Source organism: Pseudozyma hubeiensis (assembly GCF_000403515.1).
Source record: "Pseudozyma hubeiensis SY62 DNA, scaffold: PHS21, whole genome shotgun sequence".
Classification (NCBI taxonomy): Eukaryota; Fungi; Basidiomycota; class Ustilaginomycetes; order Ustilaginales; family Ustilaginaceae; genus Pseudozyma; species Pseudozyma hubeiensis.
The window spans coordinates 320,291-334,347 of record NW_012133803.1 but is presented as its reverse complement, the minus strand read 5'-3'; the positions used below and the strand labels follow the sequence as shown (position 1 = coordinate 334,347).

At 54.5% G+C, this 14,057-nt stretch overlaps 6 protein-coding genes and 1 non-coding gene across 7 annotated transcripts; 5 read left to right on the top strand and 2 right to left on the bottom strand.

The window, feature by feature from the left end:
* Positions 1-311: 311 nt before the first annotated feature.
* Positions 312-1,094, top strand: PHSY_002074 (hypothetical protein; the record flags this gene model as incomplete). The annotated part of the gene is made up of 1 exon (XM_012332699.1): positions 312-1,094. One exon carries the CDS (start codon positions 312-314, stop codon positions 1,092-1,094), a length of 783 nt encoding a protein of 260 aa, XP_012188089.1.
* Positions 1,095-1,851: 757 nt separating this feature from the next.
* On the top strand, positions 1,852-2,952 carry PHSY_002073 (3-hydroxyisobutyrate dehydrogenase, mitochondrial precursor; the record flags this gene model as incomplete). Its single annotated transcript, XM_012332698.1, has 1 exon — positions 1,852-2,952. One exon carries the CDS (start codon positions 1,852-1,854, stop codon positions 2,950-2,952), a length of 1,101 nt encoding a protein of 366 aa, XP_012188088.1.
* Positions 2,953-3,121: 169 nt separating this feature from the next.
* Positions 3,122-3,550, bottom strand: PHSY_002072 (hypothetical protein; the record flags this gene model as incomplete). Its single annotated transcript, XM_012332697.1, has 1 exon — positions 3,122-3,550. One exon carries the CDS (start codon positions 3,548-3,550, stop codon positions 3,122-3,124), a length of 429 nt encoding a protein of 142 aa, XP_012188087.1.
* Positions 3,551-5,197: 1,647 nt separating this feature from the next.
* PHSY_002071 (hypothetical protein) lies at positions 5,198-9,108 on the top strand (the record flags this gene model as incomplete). Its single annotated transcript, XM_012332696.1, has 4 exons — positions 5,198-5,209; positions 6,028-6,238; positions 6,339-8,252; positions 8,885-9,108. 4 exons carry the CDS (start codon positions 5,198-5,200, stop codon positions 9,106-9,108), a joined length of 2,361 nt encoding a protein of 786 aa, XP_012188086.1.
* Positions 9,109-9,428: 320 nt separating this feature from the next.
* Positions 9,429-9,527, top strand: PHSY_007592. The gene has a single exon. It is a non-coding gene; the product is annotated as a tRNA-Arg (tRNA).
* A 249-nt stretch (positions 9,528-9,776) lies between these two features.
* Positions 9,777-11,237, bottom strand: PHSY_002070 (DNA-directed DNA polymerase; the record flags this gene model as incomplete). The annotated part of the gene is made up of 2 exons (XM_012332695.1): positions 9,777-10,242; positions 10,588-11,237. The coding sequence occupies 2 exons, from the start codon at positions 11,235-11,237 to the stop codon at positions 9,777-9,779; spliced, it is 1,116 nt and encodes a 371-aa protein (XP_012188085.1).
* Positions 11,238-12,341: 1,104 nt separating this feature from the next.
* Positions 12,342-14,027, top strand: PHSY_002069 (pisatin demethylase; the record flags this gene model as incomplete). The annotated part of the gene is made up of 1 exon (XM_012332694.1): positions 12,342-14,027. The coding sequence occupies one exon, from the start codon at positions 12,342-12,344 to the stop codon at positions 14,025-14,027; it is 1,686 nt and encodes a 561-aa protein (XP_012188084.1).
* Between the last annotated feature and the right edge of the window lie 30 nt (positions 14,028-14,057).

The following is a 14,057-nucleotide window of genomic DNA, read 5'->3' as shown; positions in this document are numbered from 1 at the left end:
ATTCCGTGACCGTGGTGGGGCATGTTCCAGCCTTCTTGCCGTTCCCCCACGGCGGCTTCTTACACGATTGCTCTTCGTAATCAACTTTTCCGTGCCACAGCGGGATCAGTTTCCGAGACAGAAAACAGAATCCCTGTTCAATCACTTCTTACTCATGCCGCTCCGCAGTCCACTTCTTCATCCGCACCACCATCCTCTCCTGACTGGAAGTGACTTCTACCTTCTCCGCTCGACAGTATTCTTCTTCATCCGTACCACCATCCTCTCTCCTGACTCGGGGTCCTTCATATCTCCCCCACTCCCGCCACAACATGATCGAACCCGTTCGAAGGCTGATCGACGGGCAATGGCGGTGGTGTCGCCCTGAGACCAACGATGTAGTCACGCTGCAAGACCTCCTTGACGAACTAGATGAAGAGCCCGCACCTGCGCCTTCGCCCACCAACAGCGTCAAGAACGAACAGCCTCTTGAGGACGCTAGTGCAGGCGTGGCCAACACACAATCGGCTTTGCCCATCAACAGCATCGACAGAAAGCATCTTGCAGATGCAGGCGGCGCAACCAAAACCACAGCCAGCGCTGTCCCTGAGCAGGCGCTCGCACTCCTTGACAATGTCGTCGCGGACGAGAAGGAAGAAGACGAGGACGACGATCCCGCTGCTGATCCACCGTGCCACCAAGCGGAATCCTCGCACAAAGGTTCTCGCAAGTCGCTGTACGCTTACAACCGCAGCGTCATCATCCGGCGACATTTCCAGCCATGCTGTAATCTCCAAGGCCACGCTTGTAAGCCTACCGAGTTCAAAGGTCGAGGAAAGCGCTGCGGTTGTAAGAAGGACACTTTGAAAAAGCGCTGCAAACGGGGCGATGCATGGCTCGACCACAACAAGGTGTGGCAGTACGCCCACTGCTTGGGCGAGGGTATGACTCCGGAGGAAGCAGATGTTGCGGTGTGGGGTGGCCCGCACACCATTCTCGGTGGCGTGCTCGACAAGATGGACAAAAAGGATTACATAATCCCGACGAGCGGTCCTGCCAGACATGCCACAAGCTGCTGCCTGTCGAATCTCGAAGATGCTGCAGCCCTGATCTGAGGCGTGCTCGCTGATAAGATGTCGGAGAAGAACGTGATCATTGATGCCGGACTTTTGGAGGACGCCAGCCGATGTGCTGCTCGAGCCCTTGGCGCTTGCTCGAAGGGTACCATGGTCGGACATGCTGTCGTTTGATGGGTCGACGCAATGACCGTGGTGAAGATCCGTAGGATCTCGAGAAAGGTGGCACCCGAGATGACATCAAGAAAACCGAAATTGACAAACAAGGTTCGAAGAAAGCATTTGGTCTGCTAGTTAGGTTAGTGTCCGTGTCATCGCGGATCGTTGTAGCGCAGAATCCCGCCCTCTGTGCAAATTGAGTTTAGCCAGAGCGGCAGCGGAATCACATTCACGACAGGCAACATCTTTGTGACAAGAAGATTCGATTCCAGCGTTACCAAGTACGTGAGTGACAGCCGTGAACGTGATTAGGAAGAGGATCAAGAATGACGACCACTGAGCATGGGGTGACTATCCGTGTTGACGAGGGCGCCAGGACCGCCAAATCCGAAGGCAACGCAGCAGATGGTGATTTTCCAACCGGCTGTAAGGTTCCAGTTGAATGGGAGCAGAGCGCGATTCTTGACGGCGCCTTCCTTCGTTTCCCCCGCATTTTGAACAGTGCGGAAACAAACATCGAAGAAGGCCTGAGCGTCTCTTCCAACACACCAACCCTTTTCTTGTCTTCCGCCTCTTTCCTCCTCACCTCAGTGTCTGCACCCGTTCCATTCCTCGTTTCGTCGTCACTTCAGCCACGATGCTTCCGACAACGCGACGCATGTTGCAGCACACCATCCGCCGTTGTGCGCCGCACGACCGCAGCAAAACGATCGGCTTCATCGGTCTAGGAGCCATGGGCAAGGAGATGGCCAACAATCTCTTGTCCAAGACGCTCGCTGCCAATCCCGACCCTGCAGTCACATTCGTCGTTCACGACACGTTCGAGCAATCCATTACGCGCTTTCTCACCGCCAACACATCGCTCTACCCTAACCGCAATATTTTGGCCGCATCTTCCCCGGCCGGAATTGCAAAGCTATCGGGTACGATTGTCACCATGCTGCCGTCTTCGCCGCAGGTGGAGAGCGTGTATACGCACGAGAATGGGATTCTGGAAGGCTTGGAGTCGTACAAGTCTGCAGGGGCGGATGATGTTCAGGCCAAGACGCTGTGTATCGACTGTACTACGTTGGATCCGGATGTGGCTGTTCACACTGCGAATGCGGTCAAGAGCGCCAATGACAACGGTGCGTTCGACATGATCGATGCACCCGTGTCCGGTGGTGTCGTGGGGGCAAACGCCGGAACGCTCTCCTTCATGGTTGGCTCCGATTCCACCGCTGCATTTGCTTCAGCCGAACCCTACCTCTCACTGATGGGATCCCGCGCCATCCACTGTGGTAAAAACGGCAACGGTCTAATCGCCAAAATCGCCAACAACCTCTTACTCGGAATCTCCATGCTCGGTGTAACCGAAGCCATGCTGCTCGGAACAGCCCACGGTCTACCACCCAACGTCCTCGCCGGGATCATCAACACTTCCACGGGGAAATGCTGGTCGAGCGAAGTCAACAACCCCTGCCCCGGTGCACTCGAAGGCACCAAACACTCTCCACCCGCCGACCGCGACTACACCGGCGGATTCGCAGCTAGACTCATGGCGAAGGACCTCAAGCTCGCGATGAACACAGCAAAGCTGCAGGGCGTACCGACACCACTGGGTCAGCTGACGTCGAGTATCTACGAGGCACTCGGTGGTAATGATGAGTTTAAGGATAAGGACTTTGCCGTTGCATTCAAGGCGTTGAGCGCTGCGGTGGGGAGGGAGGAGTTCAAGGGTGGGAGGCAGAAGACTTGATTCATCATCGGCGATTCACGTTGTCGTTGGATTCACACAGAGCATCAAGTTCGCAGAAGCGAGTGCGGGAAAGGCCTGCACCCTGAGGTAGCGGCATGGTATTATCCGTGAGCGGTGTATCTCAATACAAATACAAAAGTGGGGTATAATCTTGTCATTCATCCTACTTCTAGAACCTCCTGAGACTCAGCCCGGTCTCGGCAGCGCGGTTGAAATACGCCTGTAGCTCCTTCTGACGAATCGCTTCGTCCGCCTGTTCCTGCCTCTGCGTGTTCTGAATCAGCGCCTCGTAGTCCGATACATTTTTCGTCACTTGTCTGGAGATTGCTGGCGAGGTGTTGGCACTGGAGGCAGGCGAGATCTGGTGGTGATGGACGGAAGCAAAGCCTTGCGAGGCGAAGGACGAGCGACGCGAAGAGGTAGGTGTGGAGAACGCGGAAGAGTCGGAAGCCGAGTTCTTGCGGGACCACGATCTGATCGACGACTTGCGCTTGAACACTCGAAGGAAGTCCATATGCAACGATGACGACGAAGTAGAGGTGGAAGAGGAGGAAGGCGAGGCGACTTGATGCGAGTCCTGGGTCATGGTTTTGAGCATGGCGTTATCGTGGACGTCTCGTCGACGGTGGTGCGAATGCGAACGCGTGGGTTGGAGGTTGTGGTGATGGTGACGATACGCCGCGCTGTCATGTGACGGTGAGGATGTGGGGAGGAGGAAGACGGGTGATAGTGATGAGGAAGCACCCATGACGGGTGATGAGGGCGCGGACGATCGCACCTCTTCCTCATAAAGATCGCTGAACGTGAGGTATTGATATGGCATGGTGGTCATGTGTGTATGTGGATAAGCTGGACGCAAGTGTGGGGAGCGGGGAAGGTGCGCGGGGTTGGGCTTTATATGACTTCTTATGCGTTGGTGGAGATGTAGTGGTTACCGTTGCGGCTACGCTATGCGAGAAGGGTCCTTGAGCTCGAGGTGCAGATGCTTCAGAGGTGCAATGCTCTGCTTGTGCGGAGAAGGTGTAACGGGTATATTTAGGTAGTGGTGATGAGCGAAGAGGAGAGAGTCAGGTATCGTGAGTCATGAGCAACACGTCAACTGAGCCATCGTTAGCGAGATCGACATTTGACGTGTGATAGAGAGAGAGGCTCGCACAAGAATGGTTATGAAAGAAGCGGCAAATTTGATTCCCGGGTTTCGCGCCGCGTCGATCTTTTTTTTCCGGTCGGCGAAAAACCCTTTGGATTTTGACAGCAGTAGAACCACACCGGATGAATTTCCAAGGCATTCCGGCTTCAACAATCGCGGGCACGCAATCTGCCCAAAAGGCCGGTCATGTCTCCGTGGACATCAGCAGTCGCTCCTTGCAGATCCGACCCGCATCGTCCGATTGTCCATTGCAAGGCCTTCGGAGTTGAGAGAATTTTCAACCCGAAATCGAATTCGCTCAGCGGGAACAATGAACACGTTCTCTCTCTCTCTCTTGCCTTCCCGTCCGCTTGACACTAACTTAGCAGCGTACAACATGCTGTAAACACCATCCACATATTTCCACTGCTATCTCCGCGGATCGTCTTCCTCTTCGTAGCAGTCGCTAGTTTGGACACAGTGTTTCCCAAATTTTGATACGATGGTAGGCTCTGCTCGTCCAAGAGAGTCTAGCGACAATCGGGCATGGCTTCTTCCAGTAAAATGCACGACGAGAACGTGGATATGCACGTCGGGCACTTTGAAACTCTCATTGACCGATCTGTCCCGACGTGACGGAAGAAGTCGTGTGGTAGAGGAATGTAACATTTATTGAATTTTACGACTCGAGGTCGGACTTTGTGAGAGACTTAGAGCCGAAGAGAGATAAGCGCGGCACCGGTTACCGGTAGGTTTTTGAAAGCCGTGGACCGGACGACAATGACGATGGCAATGACGCTTTCCGCTCCACATTCTTGCTTATCGTCAATGGCGAGCTTTGGCTAGCCGAGCTCACCGGCAGTAATGATACCTCGTGACCGGTACGGATGATGAGATACCGACGAACCGAAGTCGCAGTAGGCGCCTCCTAGGGTTGGAAGACGAAGAAAGAGCTTTCTTCAAAATGTTAGATCATAGAAAAGCAGAGCTAGAAGCTGTTAGATTGGTATAGGACGAAGATGACACGTCGTCGGTGGCATTGTCTCGGCATTGTCGAGGATCTTGGCCTGCACTGCTGATCTTGCGCATGGAAGACGAGTCGCCACAATCCCGTTGATGAGGGACGAGGTATGTCCGCCGACGACCGTCTGATCGGGAAGTGGATGGAATGAAAGTCGTAGCAGCCCAACAACAAGCATCGCATGCCAACTTGTCGGCAAGGACGGACTAGCCCATCTGAACACACTTATCAGATTAGTGTCGGGAAGGGTTCGGGTGTGAATCGTGAGGACCTAAAGCGGCGCGCTCGTGACTCATCCGTCGGAGCGTTTTCGATGAGCAGGAAGAAAGCGACTGCGGCAAAGCTACACAGACCTGCAGCGCGGCTTGCAGGGACTGCTTGGCACGCTTGGCTCTGACCAAGACGAAAAGCGGGGGACAGAAGCTGAAACAGACCGAAAAAGAGGTTCAAATTAGAGGCAAGGTCAACTGACCAATCAGATAAGTCTAGTCGACGGCTGACTGTCGCAGCACCCGCAGGGGACTTCGGTTCGAAGCGGTCCACGCAGACGGACAGACGATGCACATTCTAATCTGATAACGACTAATTTCCATCAAAGTCCAACTTCAAACCAAGCAAGGCATCAAATCAGTCAAAAATCTCGTCACTTGGGCCCATCGCTCGAGCCGACCAGACGGGCTGAGTCGACCGAACCTCAACTTTCGTGTGCTTCGTCGCAGTTGCCTTCCCTCTCTACGACATTCCATTCCACACAACGATCATCCTTTCGCCGTTGCACTCCTCTCGCTATTCACCGCATTCGACTCACTCCGTCTAGGCGGTTCGTAGCAGCACGCGTGCCAGCACCGGCAACCTCTAGGCGCTGAAGGAAAGCTCACATCCAACCCTGATGCTCTTATCTTCCGTTTCCTTTCAAGCATTTTAGCACGACCTCGAAAGTAGTCCCTATCATCATGTCTTCGCCAGCGATGGCGTCCATCTTACCATCTCCGCGACCATCTTCGTCGTCTCTTGCGGCTCAAAGAAGTCTCGCATCGCGAACATTGGCACCTTCGTCAAGTTCAGCCTCAACACTCAAATCGACTCCTACAAAGCCCTCCACGGCACGGCTCGCTCCATCCGCACCTTCCTCAGTTGTCAAGACACCCGCGATTGCAGCATCTCCATCAAAGCCAACGTCCAGCTCGCTAGCGCCGACTCCGCCATTCAGCTCTGCCTCAACCTCCTCGACTGCAGCAAATATCGTCAAGAAAGAGGTCAGCGCCGCCCCCCTCGTTCAACCGTCTAAAGAATGGGTTCTACCTGCGCGAGCCAAACCCGGTCGCAAACCTTCCGAAACGGAACCACTTACCAAACGCAAGGCCCAGAATCGTGCCTCTCAGCGAGCATTTCGCGAGCGCAAGCAATCCTACCTTGCGGACCTGGAAGCAAAGATCGCAGCATACGAAGCTGCAGAGATCGATCGCACCGTCGAGATTCAGAAAGTGGCCCAGAAGTTGCGCGCCGAGAACGACTCTTTGCGTAAAGAAGTCTCGGCGTGGAAGGACAAGTTTGCCCAGATCGAGCGCTACCTCATTCAAGCAAAGGCCAACGGTGGAAGGTTGCCTGGTCTAACGCCGAGCGTCAAGTCAGGTCCAGGATGCAAAGCTCCAGCACACGAAAGGTCTGCTGCTACGCCCAAAAAAGGCGTCCTTGTCGCACCAGGCACGAAGACGGACCGCGACCGTGAGAGAAGCGCCGGCGGCGTCAGGTTCGCTGACGCAGCAAAAGGCAAGGCTGCAGTTCAAGTCGGCTCTTCAGCCCAGGAACAGCCAGCCTTGTCTGTGCCTCTTCCACGAAAATTGGTCGCCTCTCCATCTGATAACACTCTCACTCATGGGCCTAGTATGGCGGCGCAAGTCTCGACCTCTGCTACAGCTGTAGATGCTGAGATGAAGCAGTCCGACGTTCAGACGGCTGCCCCGCGAAAAGGTCCTAAGCCGCCCCTCTGGACTTTTGAATCAACAAAGCTGCCTTCGCCTGACTCCGCATCAATGGTCGCTCCCGCTGCCCCTTCTGACAACGCTACGACGTCGTCTCTACAGTCACCGTCCCTCATGCCCCATGGAGGTCACTTGTCCGTCGAAGGCGGTTGCGGTTTTTGCACCGAGGCTTCTCCTTGTGTATGCGCTGACGACTTCCTCGACCTCTCCAAGCCAGCCGCTCCATCCCATATTGCCGTCGTCAGCGATGTTCCGTCTGCCGTTCCTCTTCCCAAACGCAGCTCGGCATCCGGAGCCACAGAGACCTCGAGAAGGATGAGCATTGGATCGCTCACCCACGCTAAGGATGTCGCTCTCGATCAGCGCAGGCGCACACCCAACTCACCAGCTCACAAGAAGCTATGGTACACCGTTTCTCAGCCCAAGTCTCCTCCCGAGACTGCAGCGGCTGCTGCAGTGCCGCTGTCGTTGAAGGCATCGTCAAGGGCCAAGACGGGCAAGAAACTCTGGTCTGTCACCCAGGCGCCGGTCGAGCCTGTTTGTACGGGTGACCCTAGCACTTGCGGTGCTTGCTCCACCGATCCGGGCCTTGCGGCATTCTGCGAAGCCGTCACTTCCGCCGCGGAAACACCGGCTACCTCTACTTCACCCGCAGCGTCCACACTCGCACCATCACGTCCAGGCATGTTGCGCGCCGGCACTTCCAGTCAACTGCTGGCTCCCTTCCCTTCTCGTGGTGAGACTATTCCATCTGCTTGGCGTCAGATTCGCGCTCATCCACGCTTCTCCCAGTGGCAAGGTGGTCTCGACCTTCTCGCCGAAGTGGTCAGCAAGCGTAGCGGCAACGTCCACTCTCCGCTTCTCTCCAACAAGAGAACTCGGGAGGCGTCCGTCGAGATCGAATCTTCTCGCTCCACTACGACGTCAGCTACCAGCAACGATCGTGCTACTTCCAAGCCAATTTTGCATCACACCGCCTCAAACACAACAATTCACTCCACCACGCGTATCAAGATCGAAGAGGAGGAGGAGGATGAATTAAAAGCGAGGGAGCAGAAGAGGAGGAGGATTCTTATTGACAGGGAGGCGGTGCAGGAGGCGCTGGCTCTGCTGGATGCGGGGACGGCGGCGCAGCCGAGAGCGGGAGTGGTGTCGGGAAACAACGCAGGTGCAGGGAAGGAGGAACTGCCGTGCCCTTGTCCCTGGAGACCAGGGGAGAGGCGTTCACCTTGAGATCGACTTTTTGTGTACACATTCTCCAAGATGTAGTTCTTATCCAATCTTATGGCTCCACCGTTGCGTAGACGACTCGCTCGGTCGATTCAATCTCTCGTCCAATCTAGCTCTTGCCTCGTCTACCTTTTCTACCCCTGACAGCTTCTTCGATCGACTCCAAAAGCCCCCACGACCATTCTTCCCCTTCCCATTCCCCATGTTTCTCAGTGGACTCGCTCGAACAATCGCATCTTCTTCCGAAATCAGCACCCTTCCGCTACAATCCGCAGTGGAGGTGAAACATTGCAACCAACGATCAGACACCTTTGTACGCAAGACCTTTGCTCGGAGATTCAGCCAGGCGGACTTGAGGCCACGACCGAAACCTTGTTCGTGGATTGGGATGGGTCGGGCTGCTGCAGCGAGGTCTTTCGAGAAGCCACAGCTGACTAGAATGACGGGGAACGACAGGAGGAGTATCGCGATCAACAGCGGGAAGCGTGACATGCTGAAGTGCGGTAATAGTCACGGTGCCGCCAAGGGTAAGGTTTTGTTCGGGATCCTGGGTATTTATTCTTATCACAGCAGGAGGGAGATGGATCCCAAGAAAACATTTGGCTGGAGTCTGCTTCATTGATGTTCGGGAACGACGTCGTAGGAAGAAGGTTGTTCGGAACACCAACCCCCGACCGACCGCTGATGTGAAGCAGATCCGAGATCGATTCCGGCGACTCTATCCCTGGCCGCGTCTGCACAAGCTTTTGCCTACTGTCATTAATCTGGTTGCGACGTCGCAGGGACCATCTTAGCCATCTGCTTGTCGCGTGACGAGGTTTCACCGTGCCTTTGACCAGATTGCAATGAGACTTCCGCTTCCATGCAACCTTGTTGGATCAGTGCCGAGTCGAGTCGTATCGATGTCGGTCATAGGGCAAATTCAGTCTCGTCGATCTAGTATTCCGAAGGAGGTATACCACGACTGTTCGCTTTGAGCCGCCGCTAGCTTGGCCAGCCGTACCGTCCAATGTCCAACAATGGTCGGATGGTCACGTAGAGAAGCATCTAACAAACATTGAAAACTTATTGTAGAGCTTTATATATGCAACTCTATCTGCAAAGAATATGAATTGGCCGGTTGGCCCAATGGTAAGGCGTCTGACTACGACGAAAGCATCCATTGTGAGCGCTGGTAATCAGGAGATTCTGGGTTCGAGCCCCAGGCTGGTCATTTTTTTTTGAAGATCAAAAATTCATTCGATTTTTTGGCCGACGTGAATTTTCAGGAAACCATGAAGTGCTCATTCAATACCACCAAGCTGGCCGATCATTTGGCGCATGACCATCAGTCAAGGCTAAGAGCCAATTTCAGTCATTGTGAGTGATACTTGTGGGCTCACTGTTCGCCCTTGCATTTGTGAACGCCGGAGTCAGCTTTTGTGGACGCCGGATATTAGCCGTGGCCTTAGGGAGGTCGCTTTCAGATACTCTTGCTAGGTTTCAACACGGGTTCTTTCGAAGTCTTCGGGAAACGTCTTGGCTTTTTCTGGCGCGACTTGACCCATTTCAGAGCTGCAGCAGCACGCTTATCGGTATCCGTGGATGGGCGGTCCTTATATCGGACCGAGGAGCTCGACGTCTCGAATACATGCGAAGATTGACGTCCAGTTCTGAGCTGTAGCTCGTGAAGGCTTGCCATGAGTTGTGGAACGGCGTTGTCTTCTGCGTAGGCAGCTTCTTGGACGACTTGCTTGACCTTTTCCAAGAGCGGAATCGATGCTGAGCTCATGCAGACTACGCTGATGATGGCGAAAGAAAGGAGGCGGAGGATGCGGATCTTCATGGCGCGAGATTCTACCGCGGCACGATGGATGGGTGGCGGTTGACGAGGTGCAAGAACTCGGTCCCACGAGCTCGGCTTATATGATACTCGGAACAGCGCGGACCTCGGAGTGAATCAGGAAGGTCACGCCATGAAAGACACGCCATCAGCCCACAGGCACACATGAAGGCACAGCAAGTTCAAGGCACCGTCGGTGTTCTCACGCTCCGAGTCCACCAGGTGGGTAGAAGCGGTCAGCTAGAAGGAAAACCGTGGGCAAGAAAACACCGTCAAAATCTAATCGAGAGCTTTTGGACACGCTTCACTTTGTCATGAGGGCCTAGAATAACGATTACGCAGGTCTCAGGTTAGAATCGGTGACCACGGCCATGGATAACAGCGTCCACTGCAAATGTGACACGGCAGACGGCTTTTTGGGTTCAGTTGAATGCTTTAAGCGCCCACTCACGGGCGAAGTCGAGAGCCTCGTTCAGCTTGGGTCGTAGACTCTGAAGCTCGAGTCCGTTTGTTGTTGACAGCGAAGGTGTCGAACGCCGAGCGGTGTTCCTGCATTCTTTGCCGTGCAAAAGTTCTGAGCGACGGTTCCTCCTGGATGTTCTCGAAAATGGGCGGGCGAGGTGTTCGGATCGGCTTGAGTCTGGCAAGAGCGTCCGATAGACTGTCGACTGTGAAGGACGAGCTAGCATGAGCTCCGGTTGACAGGGTTGTGCGCGCTATGTCGACATCGTTGGCAGCAGCTTCCAAGAAGCTTGATGGGCCGAGTGGAGTTGCATTCAAAGCGGTTGCAAACGCCGTCACAATTAGAAATATCAAAGCGAAGTTTGTCATGTTGTTTGAGATCGGGATGAAGATACAATTCGGTATCGAGGGTCGGGAGCTTCGTAGCTCGGAACCTGTGCTTAACCTGAAGGTGCAGTATGGTGTCAACGGCTGAGATGCTGTGAAGACAGCAGACGAAGGGACTAGACAGGCATGGACTGAGCTAGGAAAATATTTTGCTTCAAACCAAGTAGCCAGCAGTTCATCTCCGTGTTCCGCAAACCCTCTGCGTAATAAGTAAAGAACACTACCGCAGCGAGTGATCTTCCTGGTACACATCCTGCTTCTCAAAGACCTCAACAGCAGGACTCAGAAAGCTCGAAATAGAAGGGGGAATCTCTTCTTAAAGAAACACTTGGTGATGCAGTGTGTCAATGATGGTGTGCTTTGTGCGCAAGCTTCGGACCACCAACAGATGCGGTCCTTTTTGACCATCCTTTGCAATCTTGGCCCGAGAGAGTGGGCTTGAGTGTCTATCGCAGCACTCGAGCAGTATTCATTCTCTTGCTTCGGCGCCACTGGATGGCTCGATCACCGTTCCCTCCGTTCTTTTCGAGGCTTGAGATGAAGCGGATTCTTTCGCCTTCCTCAGTCGCCCATGAAGACCCGAGTCCAGCCACAAAAGAAGACCTCATCCCAGCGACGAAGGTTCATGGGAAGTCATGATCCCTAGGACGTTGTCCTCCCACTCCAAACACAGTGATGTCGTGGGTGGGCCGAAATGAACGGTCCAGACCCGGCGTCGTCACCACGACGGGCGACTCTGCAAAATACAACAGCATGTTAGACTATGACTCTGCCACCCGAATTCTCACGCACGAAAATTGCATTCGTTCCTAACGGCAAGCACGGCGGACAAGGGCCAGAGCGCCTCAGCCGCGAGTCGGACGAGAGTATTCGACGGCTCTGCAACAAAATGCTGGAAATGTCGGCAACGGATTCGGCGTTGGTTGACAGATGTAGGGTTATGCACCCCACAAATTCGTCATAGCAACGTCTGCCCATACGACACTCGGCCCGCTCCTGTGACACCCTACTGTAGAGTAAGGCAAAAGCCTCAAAGCCCCACAGTCGGAGTCATAATGTATGCGAATTCGGGCCGGGGTTGTTCGGTCGCAGACCTCAGTTGCGATTTATTATACTTTTCGCCGGTGCTGACTGACGATGGGGCCATGTTGCGTTGGCCTATCTGGTACCTTTTGCACCTCGACCCCACTGCGACAGGCTCGCGCGCATCAGGGACAGCTGTCTATGCCCACCTCTGTATAAGTAGACCCGGCCCCAGTCTCTTTCGAACGTAGCTCCTCACCCAGGCTCAACCCTGCAACCAGCTCCCCTCTTTAACAGACTGTTCACCACGGTCGCTGCTACTTTCTGATAGCCATGACGGCAGCACTCCACACCAGCACCGTCGAGGGCTCGATCGTTGCATCCGTCGCCAAGACCATCTTGACCCCACTTTCAGGCCTACCTCTCCCCTTGCAGCTCTTGACTAGCGCCGTCGTCCTCCTCGGGGCATGGATGGTCTACAACATTGCCATCTCTCCACTTTCTCGCTACCCTGGTCCAATCTCTGCGCGTCTCGGCATCCCCTTCTGGAGATTTTGGCACTCTCTACAGGGCGACTATGCTCCTGCTCTGTACGCCCTCCACAAACAGCACGGCAACGTTGTCCGCATCGGTCCGACCCATCTCTCCTTCTCGGACACCTCTGCCATCAACTCGATCTACAGCTTGTCCGACGGTGTCTCTAGCAAGTTCCGCAAGTCCAATTTTTACCGCTCCTTCCAAGTCTTCAAAGCTTTCCCGTCGATCTTCAGCGAGCGCGATCCTCATCAGCATGCAAAGCGTCGTCGAGCTGTTGCGAGCGCTTACAGCATGAACAGTCTCGTCAAACTCGAAGAGTACGTTGAGGACGTTTCGGAGCTCTTGCTCAAGCGCCTTGATGAACTGGTTGAGACTCATTCGGTCGTCGAGGGTGAAGGCGAAAAGACAAAGACGAAAGCCATTCAGCTTGATCCCTGGTTCCACTTCTTCGCCATGGATGTCGTTGGAGAGCTCGCGTTTGGCCAGTCCTTCAACCTCTTGCATCGCGGAAGGGATGACGAAAGATTCTTGACCGGAGTCCTGAACCTTTCACAGTGGGGAGCCGTCGCTGGATGCATGCCTCTTCTTTCGTCGTGGATCCTGTGGATGTTTCCCAGACTCACCGGTCAGCCTGGCGGAAGTGTCATCGGCGACAAGACCACATCAAGAATCCAGACCCGCTACGCCGAAGTCGAAGATAACAACGGAATGGCATCCCGTCCGGACATGCTCACAAAGTTCATGGAGGCGCGAGACCCCGATACGAAAGAAAAGTACTCGATGAAGCAGGTCCTCTTCTCTGCCTCCTCTGTAATGTCTGCTGGGTCCGACACCACTGCAACATCTCTCACCATCTTCTTCGGCTACCTCCTCGACAACCCTGCATGCTATGCAAAGCTGCGAAAAGAGATCAACGAGGCCGTCGAAGCTGGCAATCTCGCCTCGCCGGTCAAGTATGCAAAGGGGTCGCAACTGGAGTACCTTCAAGCATGCATCAAGGAAGCCTTACGTCTTTCACCACCCATCTCGATGGATCTGCCACGCTACGTGCCTCAGGGAGGTGCAGTGATCGGCAGGAACCCTCACCCTATCCCTGCTGGCACCACCGTTGGTATCAGTCCGTACGTCCTGCACCGCAACCCCGAAGCATTCGGCGCAGATGCTGAGCTGTACCGACCCGAGAGATGGCTCGAAGGCGGTGAGGAGGGTAGGAAAGCCATGGAGCGATTCAACATGACCTTTGGTGGAGGATCGCGAGCATGCATCGGCAAAAACATCAGCTTGATGGAGCTTTCCAAGGTCATCCCAGAGATCTTGCTCAGATACGATCTCAAGAAGCCAGCCGTCAATCCGCATTCGACGAATCAGACGACGAAGGCGAAGAAGACGGGCCCAAAGCAGCCTTCCTTCCAAGGCAGGAGTGCTTGGTTCCTGGAAGCACACAACCTCTTTGTTGAACTCGTTCCGCTCACCGATATCTAACCTTGCCTCGAGTTACACAATGTATCTGGG